We start from the raw sequence: 18,200 nt of genomic DNA on the forward strand, positions 1-18,200 counted from the left end.
AAATCCATCCCCGAACATCATGTCACTTTTATCCCCAAACTCTCAGGAGCACCTGAAATTGGCTGGTTACCACAGTATTGCCTCCCCTCCAATTCCTGCCCTCTGTGGCACGTGTGTGTTTCTTGATGTCCACCTCACCGCAACCCTTCCCGTGTCCACTGGACAGCCGGTGCTCGCACACTGCAGGTAACACGACTGCTTCTATCACCGAACAAGCACCTCTTCCCCCCCCCACTGCTCTGGGGCAGCCGCCATCCCCGCTCTTCTCGATGAACACCCGCACTCACTTGCTTTCCTCACAACCCTCAGGAGACACCGCGAAGAGAACTCCCCGCAGGGCGCACCTCCCGGAGGGAGACTCCCGCGCTCTCTCCGGGTGCGGGTGTCCCGGTGCCGGGGCGACGCTGGGTGGCCCGCCGTCCCGCGGTGCCGGCCCTGCCCGTGCCGGTGCCCGGTGCCCGGCCCTGCCCGGCGCCCGCCGCAGGGCTGGGCGCGCGTGTCTCCTGTGGAAATCCCGGCGCCTCCACTCCGCCCGCGCGGTGTCCGTGGGCTGGGGCCGGGCGGGGAGCAGCCCCGGCCGCCGCCGCCCCGCCCGCCATGCCGCAGCCGTAGGCAGCCGCGGCCGGTCCCAGCCCTGGCCTCCGCGGCCTCCGGGCCGATGGGCCAGCCTGCTGAGCGGGGTCAGCTTCAAGGAGCCCACCACGGTGGAGGACTGCGATTCACCTGGGAGACCGACTCGGAGCCCGAGGCGGCGGAACCGCGGCGGGCAGGAGGGGTGTGCGCCGCCGCGGAGGCGGGGAAGAGCCGGCGACCGCCCGCCGCCGACTGCCGGCCCCGGGAGCCCCCGCCGCCCCGCCGGAGGACGGGGAGATCAGGCAGAGCCGGACGCCGCCGGCCCCGAGCAGGTACCGTCAGCGCCGGGCGCCCCCGCCCCCTGCCCGGGCCTGCGGCCGGAACGGGGGCGGCGGGGCCGGGCGAGCCAAGCGAGCTCCCGGGCCGGGCAGCCCCGGTACCGAGCCCCGGGGCCGGAGAACGGGCGGGGCTGGGCCGGGCCGAGCCGAGCCGAGCCGAGCCCCGGGCCGGGCAGCCCCGGTCTTCCCCGCCCTGCGGCACTGGCGAGCCCCGGGACCTGCCCATCGCACGGAGCGGCTGGGGATAGATAACCCAGCTGTGCATCTCCAGTGGGGATGCGCCCGTTTTTATCCCCACTCTGAGAAAACTGAGGCCTTGAAGTCGTTGTCACTCCCGCTGCTGCTGTTTTCCAGGGAAGGTTCTGACTTAAATGTAGTATGTAACTTGGCCTCTTAATTAAACTGGATACAAATCTGAGTATTGGATCGTATGTGGCAGTGGATTTGTGACTCCTTGGAGGGTGTGAGGAATTTTTAGAGCAAGTTTCTGTTCTGTAGGGAGCTTTGGAAATGCCGACGCAAAAGAAATAAAAAATGTATCTTTGACAGTAATTTTATGCGACTTAGAACTCAATGCAGGGTGGACCAGCTGGGTCGGTTTTTGTAGCTTGCTAGATGTATGGTGTTTATATTTGGTTCAGAAATGTGCAAAATTAAATAAGCATAAGCATCTTTCCTTTTCTGCTTGATACCTGGTAATACTACTGCTAAATAACTGAGTGTCAAAGGGTGTTGCTTGTTCGAGCAAGCTTACTTTGCCTGAAGGTAGGTCAAAGCTGGTCTTTCGAAAGGAAGAATGGAAAAAGATGTTTGTTTGTCATTAATGTGGAATTGATAAGCCATGGAACGGGCAACAATAAAGGCAAATGCCCAGTGCAGCCAAAGGGAAGTTCCCTTTTTAGGCTTGACTTTAACCTATTGCATGTGTGTTGCAAGGAGTGGAATTAATTTTTTTCAGTGACTCTTCATTTCTTCCACAGGGTGCAATAATAGCAAGTAAGTCTATGTACACATGACAAATAGTATGATTTCCTGTTCAAAACTAGTAGTGTCTCTGCATGTTCAGTTACTTATTTCATCTTGTACTAGCACTTGCTAGGTTAGTTTGAAGTCTTGCATTTGGAAATTACAGTCAACCTGTTGATTTAATTCTGATTCAGCCTTGTTGGAAGGATATTTCATAGTCTTGCTTTTGTATTTTGTATTAAATTTTTTAATTTAGGTTTAAAGTGTGTGGTGTTTACACTTTAAAGTGTAAAGTATTGAGTAGGGAGATTTTCAGTGTTTGACCAAACAGACGGCAAATACATGCACTTGCATTTGTTTACATTGCTGAAATCCATCATGAAAAGTAATTATTTTAATATTACACAAATTCACTATTTAGTGTGTTTGTGTATGATGGTTATCTGCTTTCTGACTGTTTCAGAATGGTGATGGAACTGAGCTGACAGCCAAGCCAAAGAGAAGCTTCTACGCAGCAAGAGATTTATACAAGTACCGACACCAGTACCCAGTAAGAATATTTTAGGGGTTTAAATTGCCTCTTTAGTAGAAGGCAGCATATAACCCAAACATTCCTAAACCTTTGTGTTGCCTAATAAATATAAGAAATGGGAATCAAAAAGCTGGTACAGAGGCCCAGCGTATGCTGGTGGGAGAGGAGCAAAACTGTGCAATGTCTTTTCATCCTGACCATAAGCGCACACACATAAGATGTGTAAGCATGGGAACAGCGGTAGGAGCCCAGGAAAAGGTTTGTGCCTTGAATGTTAAGGAGGGTAGATTATAGAAGTTTGGATGACTTATTATTTGTCTCTCAAGTTCCTTGAGACTGAAGTAAAGGTGCTGCTATGCTTGCTGCTGCCTCAGTAGGAGAAGGTACCAGCCAGAAAGAACTTGCTGATCCTTAATCTCAGTCTTTAAGTGCATGAGTAAAACTCTGTGGTTACTAAAACTCCAAAATTTTTCTGTCCTTAAATTATTCAAAGAGCACAGTGTCACTTTCTGGATAGTCTTGATAGGTTTTTGTAGGCTAATAATGTCCTATTTCCTTTCTTTTAGCAGAATTTTAAAGATCTTCGATATCAAAATGACTTGTGCAATCTCCGGTTTTACAAAAATAAAATCCCATTTAAGCCTGACGGTGAGTAATCTGCAACAATTAACGCTGATAGCAAAAGAATGCTCATTAATGATAGTAGCAAGCTGAAACAGTCGTGATAATTGTGGCACTGCCAAATTCAAGGTGTATAGTAATATATTGTACAGCGTGAAGCTCCCATGTTGGAGTAGCACATTCATAACACGAGTGGGTTATGCTTAAAACAAAGATAGCTTTCACTGTAGGGAGGTGGTGCTTTTCTTAGACGTTTTCAGCATGATGCAGTACAGGGCGTTGTTTGTACCGCCATTTTTACAGTAGTGGCACTACCTTTTATTAAACAAAGATAAAGCTGTTCCACTATATTGCACAGATTGTTGCTACTTGAGTAGGAGTGGCAGGGACCTGGGTGTTATCCTTAGAGCTGTGTAAGGGGAAAAGAATGTTTTAGTCTTGTGTGAAATTATGGCAATAACAATAATAAAGTCATTTTTCCGTGTCCCTAGTTGTTCCCGTAGTGGAGCGGGAACCTGATATGCAGCATTCTGTACAAACACAGGACAATCTGAAAGATGACAAACCCTGCTCTAGAGAGTTTGCAGTCGATGTGTGAGAGACAAGAGGGTAGGAGGCAGATGGGGAAGCAGGAGGAGGCAATAAAGCAGCCTTGGTTAGTATGATAGACAGGAGTCTCGGCACATGAGAGTTTAGCCATTAGCAAAAAAAGACAAATTGAAGGCCAAAAATAAGCTTTTCAGAGTTATAGAAGAATGATGAGCAAGTTACTTTGAAGGTGTTTGCAGAAAGATCCTCTCAGTGTGAGAGCAGCTTGGTGGGAAACAGCGAAGTGCATGTTGGAGTACAGAAGGAGTGAGATGTGTAGGCTGCCTCTGAGGCAGGATCCTGTCAGAAGCAGGATCAGTCTCATAGCAACAAATGGGTTGTGATAAGGTAGTAAGGGACAGGTCACAAAGGCTTTGGAAGTGAAGGTGTATAGTTTTCTTTTTTTGAAGTTATAGAACAGGGCTTTGCAATGGAAAAATGCCCAGCAGAAAAAAAGAGGCAGTATAAAAAGATGCATTCTAAAAACATGATCTTACCAGCAGCATTCAGGGTAGATGTAAGCATGACAAGAAGGCACTTTTTAAGATCAGGAAAAAGGATATTGAGATGCAAAATGTCAGAGTTCTGATAGGAAGCAGGATGGAAAGAAATGTTATATGGCAGGATGTAAAGATGTGCATATAGGAAGGTTGAAGATGAGAGCTATTTATAGACAAAATAGTCATAATATCCTCAGCAGGTAAGAAAACAAGTCAGGTTGTGAAAGAAAGATAAGACCTTTGCTTTAACCAGCTTGAGCTTTATCTAGATACCCATAGGCAGATGCTGTGTTTTTAGCTTGCCTGGAAGAAAAGATAGTTCTGTGAATTGCCAGTAAAGATGTAACAAATTCAGAAAATAATACACAGAGAACAGATACTGAAAGAAAGAGAAGGACAGTGAGGTCTGTGTGAACCTGAGGACCATGTGGATCTGAAAGTAAAAGCCAGAAAAGGTTGTGGGGGAGGAGTCCTCTAAAGTGCAAAAGGAAGGAGAAATTCAAGAGGATTAGCCAAAAGAAGAGAGAGTCATGAAAGCTACAGGAGGACTCCTGTCCTAAAATTTATAAAGAATAACGTTTAATATTTTAGGAGAAAACCACAATTAAGAGTGTCAAAGGTAGCTGATAAACCATGGAGGCTGAATCCTTGGTGCCTGTGAGCTCTGGTTATGTAGAAGTTTGTATTGAGAATGGGAAAGAGTAGCCACCACCTTGACTTGAGTCTGTGGATCTGTGAGAGTGTTCAAAGGGAGTCTTAGCTACCATGTAAGGGACTGAAATACTGGGGAATGTTGTTTAAAAAAATACAGTTCTAGTGCAATACTAGATTTGAAGTTTAGTTCCATGGCCTACAGATTTAACGTGTTGTTCTGACTCAGAGCTGGCCTGTTTGTCTCTGCGCTGGAATTGAGCAGCAAGTTTTCCAGTAGAATCATAGCATGCTGAAGGGTTGAAAAGGACCTTAAGGATCATCTGGTCCCAATTTCCCCTGCCATGGCTAAGGACATCTCCCACTAGACCAGGTTGCTCAAGGCCTTATCCAACCTGGCCTTGAACACTGCCAAGGCTGGGGCATCTACAGCCTCCCTGGGCAACCCCTTCCAGCATCTCACCACCCTCACAGTTAAGAATTTCTTTCTAATATCTAACCTTAATTTCCCCTCTTTCAGTTTGCACCTGTTATTCCTTGTACTATCACTACAGTTCCTGATGAAAAGTCCCTCTCCTGCTTCCCTGTAGACCTCTAGATACCTCTAGAAGGTTGTTATGAGATCTCCATGCAACCTTCTCTTCTCCAGGCTGAACAGCCCCAACTTTCTCAGCCTGTGTTTGTAGGAGAGGTGCTCCGTGCTCCAGTCCTCTTATAAGCTTCATGGCCCTCCTCCGGATTTGCTCCAACAGTTCCATGTCCTTCTTATACTGCAGGCACCAGAACTATTTCAATGCTTGAAATATAGGTTGGATACGGTGTGTTGATGGTGGAAGGTCCTCCTTCCAAGGTTCTTTCCAGTCTTGCTTGCACTGGAAACCCCATGTTCTTAGCCGCCCCTTTGACTGGCTGCTTTCTTGGTTTCTTGAGGAAAAGTATCCAATGAGTTCTCCTTTGTCATTGAGACCCAATTTGAAGTTTTCACTGCAGGGAAGAGACATCTCAAATGTATAATAGGAGACTATCTACGTGAGACTTCGGGCTTTTCAGGCTGCTTCTGTGCTGTTTGGCTTGGGAAGAGGCCGTGTGGCTGTGCTAAAACTGTTGTTGGTTTCAGAATAGAAACAGAGCAACACAGTGCTCATTCATGGAAAGATATTGTACAGGTTTGGGAACAAGGAGCATCCTGTTAAGTATCTTGTGTATTTATGCAGTACCTGGAAAAGTGCCCTGGCCCATGACTGCGTTTCATGAGCATGGTCTCTATGTGATGCTTGGCCACAGCTAATTGAGAAAGATTTCCCAATCATAATATTATTTGCAGCTGGAGAGATTCCTGCTATGGGAGATTTCATAAGGAGTTGAGGCTTTGTTCTGCAAATGATAGATGCATGGATAGATAGATAGATAGATGGATGGGATAGACAGATAGATAGATAGATGGATAGGTAGATTGGGTAGGTAGATGGATGGATAGGTAGGTAGATGGATGGGTAGATAGAGGGTTTTGTCGAGTAGAAGCAATGACGGGTGATTCACAAAGCAGTATTTATGGAAGTGATTTGTTAATTACCAGTGCGATAAAGGAAATAGGACATGAGAACTTTGGGGGAAGTACATTTTACAAAGGTTATTGTCACATACTTCTGCTTGTTAGTAACTCAGTATAAGTCAGTTGGTTTTCTTATATTGACATTTCATAAATAACTTATTTTTAATTACATTTTAGTAACTAAATTAATTTTACATTAAAATTAATTTATTTATAGCTGTAGTAGATCTTATTTCACATAGTATTTGAAAGAGAATTAAAGTATGTATTCTATCATTATGTTAACATGGTATGTACTTCATGTAGCTGAGTGCTGTTTTTGATGGCTACCTAACAGTTTTCAAATTATTTTTATGCAGGGGTTTATATTGAAGAAGTCCTAAATAAATGGAAAGGAGACTATGAAAAACTGGAACATAACCACACTTACATACAGTGGTTGGTCTCTTATTACCTATTTCTGTTTTAAAGCATTAATTTGATTAAGTGTTCATATACAGAGCTATAATGTACCTCTTCTTTTAACAGGCTTTTCCCACTGAGGGAACAAGGTCTGAACTTTTATGCTAAAGAATTAACTACATATGAAATTGAGGTAATACAAATTGAGCTGAATACAAACCATGACATTAATTTTGGTATATAACTACTTTTTGTTATGTAGAGTTGTCTTACACAATGCAGAAGTACTTGCTTTAGTGCCACTTAGAATTTTGGACGTATTCTTTGTCTATTAGGAATTCAAGAAAACAAAAGAAGCAATTAGAAGATTCCTTTTGGCTTACAAAATGATGTTGGAGTTTTTTGGAATAAAACTAATTGATAAAACTGGAAATGTAGCACGAGCTGCTAACTGGCAAGAAAGATTTCAGCATTTAAATGAGTAAGTAATGACATGCACTCCAGTTGCTAGAATTGCCATAGAATCTCTTTAGCCTTTTGTTTTCTAGAAGAAGATATGTTTTCCAAAGATTGCCAGAAAAAAAGAGAAAAATAGTCAATGCCTTATTTGTGCCTGTATGTGTACGTTCCTCCTTCACCTTTTTTTGTGCTGCTCCCCCATTACCAGCTTGACTGACGTCACTGAATTCCCTGAAAATACTACTTGAGGTGGTGCTGAAGGATATCCCAGCTACAAATTAATTTGTCCTGCCACTGAATGCATTTTCACCCAAATCCAAAGTGCTGCTTCTCAGCTGAAAGAAAATGAGTGGCTTATCCCTGTATTCACATTTCTTTTTGAGAAAGATCAAATTCTCCATACCTGTATGAAAGCTGAATACCAGCATTTTCCTTCCTCCTCCAAACACAAAATACTGTGTATTTAATACTTTTTAATTGCAGTGCTTATCTGGAGAGGTTTAGCCATGCTTTAATTCAAACTTTGGCTCAATGTTCAGCAAGTTGTATCTGTTGCTTTTCATTGGCATTTTGTGGAGCCTAACTTTGTACTGAATTTTGTCCCATGTGGATTAATTGTATCAAAATCTCTTTTCAAATCTCGTGCTCACTTTCTTGATACCTTTCACCTTAGAGTTGCAGCTTGTTTTCTCACAGAATTTTGTTCTCCTGTCATAATGAAAGCTTGTAGGTACAATTGCTGATGGATAATTCTGGGTGAATAATGGGAATAATTTGTTAATAATTTTACTTAAACATTGTATGAGCTAATATGGGTGTGGGCTCAGACTTGAGCCACAGGTAAAACAGAGTTTCAGGAAGCCCAAATGTTACTCACTGCATGTTTTTAATCCTGTTCTTACTAGTGAGTAGCTACAGTTTTAAGTCAGGAATTGGGACTCTTTACCTAATTTTAGCCATCCAGAATTTAAACTCAGAAGTCTTACTGTTTACCAAGGTGTACTTTATGAGGGAAAGAGCTCTTCCCAAGCACTTCCAGAAGACAATTCATTTTGTCTTAGACTTATCCCACTACAACACTGGGACTTACTCTCCAGAGGTGCCTATTTTTCCCCCAGCATGAACTGTGTCAGAAGTGCAGGTAGCTAGTCTGGACTGGAGACCCAGCTTTTAAATAGCTTGAGTGAAGTGCAATGAATCTTGTTCTGTAGCTACACTATAAATACACTACAAACCCTAAATTTTGTAAAGTTGACTGGGTTGTCTCCTCAGAAAGAGAACAGGATAGAATCGTTAAGGTTGGAAAAGACCTCCATTGAGTCCAACCTTTGACTGAACACTACTATATCAACTAAACCATAGCACTAAGTGCCACATCTACTAATTTTTTGAACACATCAAGGGATGGTGAGTCCACCACTTCCCTGAGCAGCCCATTCCAATGCTTAACCACTCTTTCAGTGAAGAAGTGTTTCCTAATATCCAGCCTGAACCTGAACTTCCCCTTGGTTGGTGCAACTTGAGGCTGTTTCCTCTTGTCTTGTCACTGGTTGCCTTGGAGAAGAGGCCAACGCCCCACCTAGCCACAACCTCCTTTCAAGTAGTTGTAGGGAGTGATAAGGTCTCCTCTGAGCTGCCTTTCCTCTAGACTAAACAACCCCACTACCTTCAGCTGCTCCTCATAGGACTTATGTTCTAGATCCTTCACCAGCTTTGTTACCCTTCTCATACAGCCTACAGCAGAAGGAATCAAAATCAGTACATGGTTGATTTTGTTTTCTCCTAGCCTGCTCCCCCAGTGCGTTTTACAAACGCTAATTTTCACTCACAACATCCTGGCAAAGGAGGTGCTAGCAAGCTTCAGCAGCTGTGAGAATTTAAAGTACAGGAAGCTTGAAGTACACACCTGGAGTGATAAAAAGGACTGAGGAATTGCAGATCCAGTTCTGTGTTTGTAAAGCATTTTTTTTCTGACTCAATAGATTTTTTTTTTACCTATTTCTTCCAAAGGTCTCAACATAACTACTTGAGAATCACTCGAATTCTGAAAAGTCTTGGCGAACTTGGATATGAGAGTTTCAAATCTCCCTTGGTAAAATTTATTCTGCATGAAGCTCTGGTGGAAGATACCATTCCCAACATAAAGCAAAGTGCTCTAGAATATTTTGTGTATACTATTAGAGACCGAAGAGAAAGAAGGAAACTGCTGAGATTTGCCCAGCAACATTATACGCCCTCAGAGCATTTTATCTGGGGGCCTCCAAGAAAACAAAAGTCAGAGGGAAGCAAAACAAATAAAAAGCCAGCATCTCCAATTTCTATTCCCAATAGTCATATTTCTAAACATAAGAAACCCAAAGAGCCTAAGAATACATCAGCAAGTGGAAGCTCAGCTGGTAAAACAACTGAAGAAAAAAAGGTAGAACTCACAAAAAATGAGGAAGAAAATTATCAGGATGAACAAGAAATGAACTCTGATGCTGTTAGGCAGAACAGTGAAAAGAACAGTGACACTGATACCAGTCAGCTTTCAAAATCAGAAGAAATTCATGATACTTCAGACAGAAAGGAGGATGCTTCTCATTCCAAAAAAGATAATGAAAATCTGAACAATGACTGTGGAAGTCACCCAGGCACTATAGAGAAAGATTTATGTAACACTGAGAATTCTTCAAATAACACATCAGCAGATCTACAAGATAACCTTGATAAGGATACGCTTTCAGGGGGGACCACCACAAAAACCAAGGATGAGCTCAAAGCATGAGTCTGAGGTTAAAAATCATTATGTTTCATATTTAATGAAGCAAATTATTCATTGCTCCTTCATTTTGGTTGGAATTTCCATCTAGTTTAGTATAAAATGTTGATGAGAATACACTTGTTGCAAATTCATCAGATTAGACTTCTGTTACATTAACAAATTTTATTTTTTTCAACCTCAGTTTATCAGCAGTAAAGCAGGTGTGGCTCTTTAAAACAATTGTGCATATTGAAAGCTAAGAAGTTCATTATCTTTTCCAGACAGATTGCATAGAAAAGCTTATCTACTTTTTGCCATTAAATTCATCCAGTATTAAAAAAAAAAAAAAAAGAAGTGTAACATTGAAAGCCTTGGAACATCAGAATTTTTAAATTAGTTTTAACATGCTTTATGTCTTGATTTCTGTTTATGAGATTACTAGAAATTACTTCAAGAGCATAGTTTTTACCCTAGGGTCTATTTTTTTTAGGAAGTGTTTTCATGTTTAATGGCAGTATTTGCACAGCATCTTTTACCTTAGATTAGCATATTTGTTGGAGACACAATGATGGATATTATATGTCATGTCTTATACAGCTGGGTATCATTGTACATTGAATAAAAGTTTAACTTACAGTGAAACTTTATCCTCAGCTTTTGGGTACAGGAGAAGTTGCACTTTAGACTTCTTTTAGTCCCTGTTAAGTTCTCCCTTCTCTTGGCTCATTTTTTACTACTAATCTGGGGGGAGGGATCTCTGATCACTCAGATTTGGTCTCATTTTGAAAGCTGTCGATCAGCTGTAATAAAACAACTCCCCCAGTTGGGTTCAGCACCTGGAAAGCCTCTAACAGCTGAAAAGCAAAGCAGTGTCTTCACCACAAAGCACTGCCTAATCAGCAAAACCATCAGAGAAAATGTCATCAGGCTTGTTAGGTTGGGTCTTACCTTAACTTGGATGTTTCTTGGCCAGTTTTGGGTAAGGTCTGAACAATGCTGAGTCCCCTATTGCTGATCTGAGAGAGAAAGGCAGTCCTGATGCTTCCTTCCAGCTGTCTGTTTCCTCCTTTTTGCTATCTTAAGTCTTTCACAGTTTAATGTTATTTCAGTCATCAGTGGAAACCTGAAGCAGGCCAATCTTCTGGTCTGGCTGGAGCCCAGCAAGCAGGAATTTCTCAGTGAAGATGTTTCTCAACTTTATTTTACTGAAGAACTGTCTGGTTTCTCTGAGTAGCTGCTTCTGATTTCCTACCATTCAGTCAAACAAGATAGTGCCCAGCAAATTAATTGTGCAGAATACTAATAAAAAAATAATGCAGGTGGAATTTACACTTCCTACAGTTCTAAAATATTCTAAAACTTCTGTATCTATTTTCTATTTAAAAGTCTATGTGTTATCCACTGCCTTTAATATATTTCTGATGAAATGTTATGAGGCAGGAGGCTGACTGCAGTTTGAGTGTCAGAGTGCTACGGGACTTTATTCAGGTCTTATAACTCAAAATGGTGAAGTTTTCAGGGGTTTCAGAGCATAGACAAAAAGTCTTGTACTTTTCTGTTTTGCTAATGCCCATCATGGTGGTGCATCATCCATTGGTTTCCCTGGGTAGCATTGGTTCTTGGGATCAAATAGAGTGGCGGTTAGGGGTCTTGATACTCATGGACAAAGATTAGGATCTTTCCATCCCAAAGAAGCAGGGAAGAGGGAAAATGTATCTCTCCTTCTGTGCTGACTTGTGAGGAAAAGAACTTACATACATGGGATTTTTTTCTGAGGTTAACCCAGATCACTCCGGTAGGCATTAGGTCTGTCTGAGCAGAAATGCCTCAAAGAATTCCTCCTGCAGCCACCACCTTTTTAAAGCTGGAAGGATCCTGAGAAGGCTTTCACAATTCCCTGGACTTGAACTGGGATACCCATGTTCATGTTCACCTCTGACCTTCAGAACAGAAGGGGGCAGGAAATAAAACTGTGATAAAACTGGTCTGCATAGTTAAGGATGCTGCCCCCCCGTGTATCCACAGGGAGGACACTTCACGTTCTGACTGTGACTTTTTCAGTCTTGAGTGCCTAACCATGCAAACTTCATAGCATTGTTTTTACACAGTTGTTTCTTGAATGGCATAGGGAAGATTTATACCCTGTGTATAAGGAACATAACTATTACATAAGTAGTTATACAGAGCCTTCAATTTACGGACTTTAGTATTAATGCTAAACACTTTACAGAAAATTAATAGTGTTCAGGGGAAATAAGGGATGCCAGGGCTGTTATTATATTTATACTGTAATTTGATTGAACATCAATGACCTCAGTAGATCTTGTATCTACTGAACAAAAAAAAGAGAAATCTTACTCTGATCTAAAACAAAGTTCTAGAAATGTGCATCCAGAAGATTTCTCTGCAGTGCACTATTCCATTATTGTGGCACAGCTCTCACCTATACATGCTTACTGGTTCACCATTCCTAATTAAGTACTTAAAATACTTTTAATCTGGCAGAGATGCCTGCATTAAGGGACCAGTGTATTTGAAAATGTAGTCAAGAACTTTGGTACTTACATCCTTATTAACTCTGCAGTTTTTAATTTATTTTTTTAAAACCCACAACTCAGTATGTTTCAGTTTTCATGAAAGAGTAGTGGCATATCAGTTACCTACAAAGAACCATGGGGACTGTGCAAGTGAGGGATTTTTTGTGTCAGGTGGGCTCCTGCCCTCCTTAATCCTTGTTTTACAGTGTTATCAACTGAATTGCTTCTATGGGACACTTCAACTTTAATTAACAAATTCTGCTCTATGTAAAATGTGATGGTTTACCGTTATTTTCATAGAGGAATAGTTTCTTCTGATTTTGCAAACGTTGAAGGATTCATTGCAGGGCAATCGTACAGCATAGCATCCTCTTGAGATTTGTGAGGATGAGGTGGGTGCACTGTATGCATTTCTTTACAGAATCATGGCCTTAGCAACCATAGCACCCCATGCTTGAAGTTCTGAGTATTGGTTTTCAGGTTTACATTATAATATGTGTTGAAATGATTGTATTCTTATAAGCACCAGTACTTAGTTATTTAATAATTACTTCAGGAACTGAGGGTGTGCAAAGAAAGTCAGGTCATTTGCTCATTGTTAAACTTTTTCTCTTGCTATATGCTTAAGTATTCAGGGATTTCTGTGTCCTTACTACAGTAATGTGTTTTGGCCCAGTGTTTGCCTAGAATCTGAACTATTCGTATATTAGTTGAACAGAACCTCCCAATAAGTCCATCTGAGTAGTCTTTCGTGCTGTTAAATAGGAGTAGTGTGTATATGCACACACCTGTGAATATGATTCTAAGTATCCTATGGTGAGGGGATATGAATGTGCAACTTGAATAAATATTACTGACTACACAGATGCAATTGAAGGCGATCGTACAAATCACACAAAAATATTGCACTTTAAGATTAGTTACAGCTCTGTGCCCTACTATCCCCGATGCAACTGTGCCTCAGTACCTGATACTGTGTTGGTGTAGAGACTGAAAGCTTGGGTACGTGAGATGTGCAGCACAGACCATTCAGATCAGAAGAGTTACTTGTGTGCACACATCTAGGAGCAGATCTGAGATCTTGGTGTTCGTATTGCTTGCATAAAATCCTGAAGGATGCTAAAAATATTTGCAGTAAGCCTTTGAGAGCTGTTCTGTGGCTTGGGCTAGCTCCTCAGTTTCCCACTCTAAGATTGCAGCACTCTAATGTATTAGGTCTCTGTATAAATCATAGTTAATATTTGATATAATCTAGTATAAACCTCCTTGAATTATTCCAGGATAATTCTAATAATGTGCAGTTTCATATAGCTGTACTATAACCAGAAAGTTTACAGACCTTTTGAAGTTTTGTATATGTTGATGGATGATCCAATAAGGTAAGTCAAGGAACATTTACTGGATTTAAATGGAAAACAGCTTGTTTGTTTTTAAATAAAATTTATGTATATCTGTTTAATAGAGAGTAGGGGTTTTGCACCTTTTTTTTTTCTGATAGTTGTGACAGTACTCATCACAAGTTATAGTAAGTTACGTATGTTTAAGTGAAAATGTAACTTTTATTACACCGTAGTTTTACAGGTAACATATCATATTGAATTTCCTTGAAAAAAGCTGTATTTATTAATAAGATGCAGGTATGTGAAGTAAGGTTCGCCATTAAAAAATTGTGACAGTATCATGCAGATCAATGTTAGGATTGATATTGTCCTAGGAACTACCAGTATGGATCAGAACCAGAGATGTTTCTAGCCCTGTGTGCTGCCTCCAGCAATGGCCCAACAGATGGTGTGAAATAAAGAAAAGATAAGGTGACCCCGTTTTTCTCCAGGAATTTTTCTGGTTTTGAACTCATGGTTTCTTTCAGCCTCTGCAATCCCTTGTGTCTGTGAGTTTTATGTTTTAAAAATATTTTGTGTGGAGAAAGTGATTTCTTGTTTGTCTCAGATCTGTTTATTCAATAACTGCTACTGCATTTGAGCACAGTACTAAAGGTACTGTAAGATGAACAGTAATCCACTTCAAGTCAGTTTTTAAATGCTGCGAGATATTCTAATGACAAAATACTTTCTTAGGCATAAAATGTCCCGTGTTTCTTCTGTCCTTTGGCAGAAGATGCCTGCCTAAACAGAAATTTGTCCCAAGCTGATGAAAATATTACCTTACGTGTCCCTTCTGAATAAATTTTTACAAATAAATCTTTTTGTATGAAGTACTAAAAGTCATATTCCAACCGTGGAACAGGGTTGGGTTTTTTTTTTCCTTTTCAGTGTAAAAGCAAAATCTGTTAAAGGGAAAACCCATTCCTAGCCAGCAACTGACTGAGGTACCTCTGGATTTGGAGACACCAGCATCAATGAGTCTAACATTGTGGTCATGTAGAACATGGAAGTACTGTCTAGGTTTGCTGAGAACCATACTCATTATTCCACATTTTGGTAATTGTTTTGATACGTGTCCCCAGATCCAACTGCAATTGAAGTAACTGCTAAAAAGGTAATTTTGATGGCCATCAAAGTCTGAAAATGGAAGATAGGTCAAAAAGGCCTAAGCATGGACAACCCCCCCTCCATTCACATCATGGTCAAAAACATATATTCACTATTAACGGATATTTAATGGAGTTCTCCAAGGGGAATGTAAATTGTGTTTCTGTAATATGTCTGTGCTCTGTATTGCCCATGAACTGTTTCTTTTCCTGAAAGCTGTGTTCCTTTTTCAGCCTGTGTTCTTGAGTATACTTACTTAAGACCATTGGAGAAAGCAAGAATTTCTTTTAAAGAATAGGTTTAGTATATGCCATATAGGTTTAATATATGCCATACCTAGTGGACTCCTAAAAAGTAGTTCAAAAGTTATAGAGATCAATTTAATAGAGACCTCCTGTGGCTTTACACTTGTAATGACCTTTATTTTTGTTTACAAAAGCATTAAGCTGTTTGCTATAAAATAAAAAATTGCAAGAATTGGCAAATTGTTCTGAAAGAATTCTCTTCTTAGAAACTTGGCACCTTTTAATTTTACCATGTTTACAAGTTTAATGGCGTATTCATCACCTGAAGTTTATTGTGAAATATACTGAATGTACTTACTACTGTGGCTAGCCATGTGAAAATTATTGTTTTGCAGTAAAAAAGGTTATGGCATTTATATTTTTGGGATCTGCTCAAGCATGTTTGCTAATCATTAGTTGCTTTTTTTTTTCTGTGTTTTAACGTATTCCATGGTTGTTTGCCCTTTATGCGGTTTGCTTTTGACAACAGGTGATTAGGTGTAGTTTTGCACTGATAAAATTCGAAAATATTGTAGATTTCATTGTTCAAATGCATTCTAAGAAAGAAGTGCAGTAAAAAGAAAAAAGCCAAAGCCCAACAATTTTTACTTGCAAAATGGAACAGCTATATGTTAGTTTCTATGAATGGTCCTGCTCTCTTCTCTGTATTCCTTTGCAATGTTTAATTACAGAATGCCGTGCATGTTTGGTAGTACCAATACCATATGTATGTGGTAGGAGTGGTAACCAGTTTCTGGATTTGTAATGCACTATAAAGATATATTTTATAATTCTGTAAATGTATGGCAGTGTTATGCCAAAAAAAATTGTATAAACATAAGAAGCAATAGTTTATGTTGCTTACTGCTGTATTTTAAATTGTTTGTAAAATGAAATACTTGGATTTCCTTTCAGGTAAATATATTTTTAATAACAGCAGCCAAAAACTCTGAACTAATAAAGCTTTTTCATTTAGCAGCATTGTTTTAGCAACATGTACAAATATTGTGTAGCTCAAATAATGTGTAATTGCTGTTCAGTGCTTGTTTGTATAGTCTTCTGTAAATATATTAACACTTAAAATTAGGGCATTAAAGGCTCTGGTCCTCCTTTTTTTGTTGTCAGTGGCAAAACGACCATGAACAAGCAGAGGAACAAGGGATGGCCCAGAGTGAACTTTACTAAAAGCCCATGGTTTGGTTTTTAATTTAAGAAAATTATATAACATGAAAGCACTCAACATTAAAGGGTAAAATATCCACTGTGATCATGCAGGCATAAGCCCTCTGGAGCAGTGCCAAAAACTGGCTACTGCTGCTTGAACGTAGCAGGGAAACATTTGACCTGCTGGTTGTATTTATTCTGTGCTGAAGCTGTAGGATTGAATGGCTTTAGCTCTGGTTTTGTAGTGCACTGTTACTCACACAATGGGACTGTAGACATATGTAGCTCTGTAAAGGGCCCAGCAGGTTTTGAAAGGGTTTCCAATTCTCACATGTTTCTTCTCAAAGTAATGAGAAACTGGTGCTCCTTACAACAAAGGAGGGCTTCACGCATGGTCTGTGTCTCAAATCAAGCTTGGTGTTACCATGGCTCTACTAATCTGCTTCCATCTTGTCAGGTCACCCAGGGATGGAGTTGAACTGGTAGGCAATAACATGAGGTGTCAGTGTGTTGGTCTCCCCAGAAAATTCAGTTACATGATGGTGGATGGAAGTACATGTGTATCTCTCAGGGCATGCATTTGCCTACTTTGCTTTATTTTGGGGGGGTAAAAGCTAAGAAATTTTCAGCTGCCAGGGTGATGGGGGCACACAGAGCACACTTGTGCACTGGTGGGGAGGGCACACAGCAAGGAAGGACTGAAGTGGCAGCACTTGAGTTTGTGCAGGGTGAGTTGGCAAGCACTTTCATTATGCATAGAGCAGCAGTGGAGACAGCCAAAATAAATCTAAACTACCTCTGTTGTTTAGGGAGCTAAACCACAAGATTTTGTTTTGAAATTGTTTTGCTGAAATATTTTTCTAACAGAACTGTACCATAAAACTGGGATGAGAATGTTTTATGTTCATATACACAGATGATCTTGAGCAAGGCCTAAAATGTTTATAAAGACCACTTTAATTGCAAAAATGTGATTTAGCTAACCAAACCTGGGAATACTCTTCATAAAATTCCATTTTAATTGATCTTTTTGCTTTGTTTGCCTGGGTTGGGTAATAAACTGGAAGAGAAAAATATCTTCGTTCCCTGGGGTCAATCAGTCCAAGTATTGTCCCTTCAAAGTTAAATCAGTGTGACTGGAGAGTATCTGCACTTTAAACATAATCCTCCAAAGAAGCAGCAGAAGTATCCACCAAAAGGATTTTGCGATTAAATAAAGATATATAATGGCACTGCTTTTTAGGTTTTAGATTCATATCTTCTGAGGTGGATCACGTTGTAGGCAAAAATCTGATATGAGTTTATTGACTCATTTGTACCCAATAAGCAAGTGGCACTTCAGCTCCATGATGGCTGTTCTTTACAATGTGTCTCTCTTCAGTGGGGGCAGGTAGGTTGGATGTTCAGAAACACTGGTGTCCCCAGTTTTATCCACAGCTCGGAAGGCTGTTGCTCCTGGCTGGCACGGACAGAGAGTCAAGCAGAATCTAGTGTCAGGGTCATAACATGGCCCTGCTCCCGCCTCTCCAAAGATGCTGTAATCAAACACACTTCATTGCCCCATAAGGAGATGAGCTGAAGATGTGGCCTTCTCAGAGCTGGCCTGGGATCTGGTCAAGGTCCAGAGCTGGGATGGGGGTTGTCCTGCCTTGCCACTGGAGTCTGCTTGCTGAAGGGCTACATTATGTGCCCTGTGGGTTTATTGACCTGCCCAAGAGCAATAATTTGCAGCAATTACTAGCAGCTCAGACCTTTCCTTATGGTTAATCTTGGTCTGTGCTTTATGGGGTGAGGTTAAAAA

The 18,200-nt window shown here is 41.0% G+C and overlaps 1 protein-coding gene across 1 annotated transcript; it reads left to right on the forward strand.

The window, feature by feature from the left end:
* Positions 1 to 269: 269 nt before the first annotated feature.
* OGFRL1 (opioid growth factor receptor like 1) lies at positions 270 to 16,347 on the forward strand. Its single transcript, XM_018078251.2, is given in 9 exon segments — positions 270 to 717; positions 720 to 865; positions 867 to 905; positions 2,341 to 2,427; positions 2,976 to 3,057; positions 6,681 to 6,759; positions 6,850 to 6,916; positions 7,059 to 7,204; positions 9,193 to 16,347. Coding segments are annotated over 9 exon segments (1,851 nt in total). The 3' UTR covers positions 9,950 to 16,347.
* Positions 16,348 to 18,200: the final 1,853 nt, after the last annotated feature.

The sequence above is a fragment of the Manacus vitellinus genome, unplaced genomic scaffold (genome assembly GCF_001715985.3).
Source record: "Manacus vitellinus isolate BGI_N305 unplaced genomic scaffold, ASM171598v3 scaffold_4_pilon, whole genome shotgun sequence".
NCBI classification, from domain to species: Eukaryota; Metazoa; Chordata; class Aves; order Passeriformes; family Pipridae; genus Manacus; species Manacus vitellinus.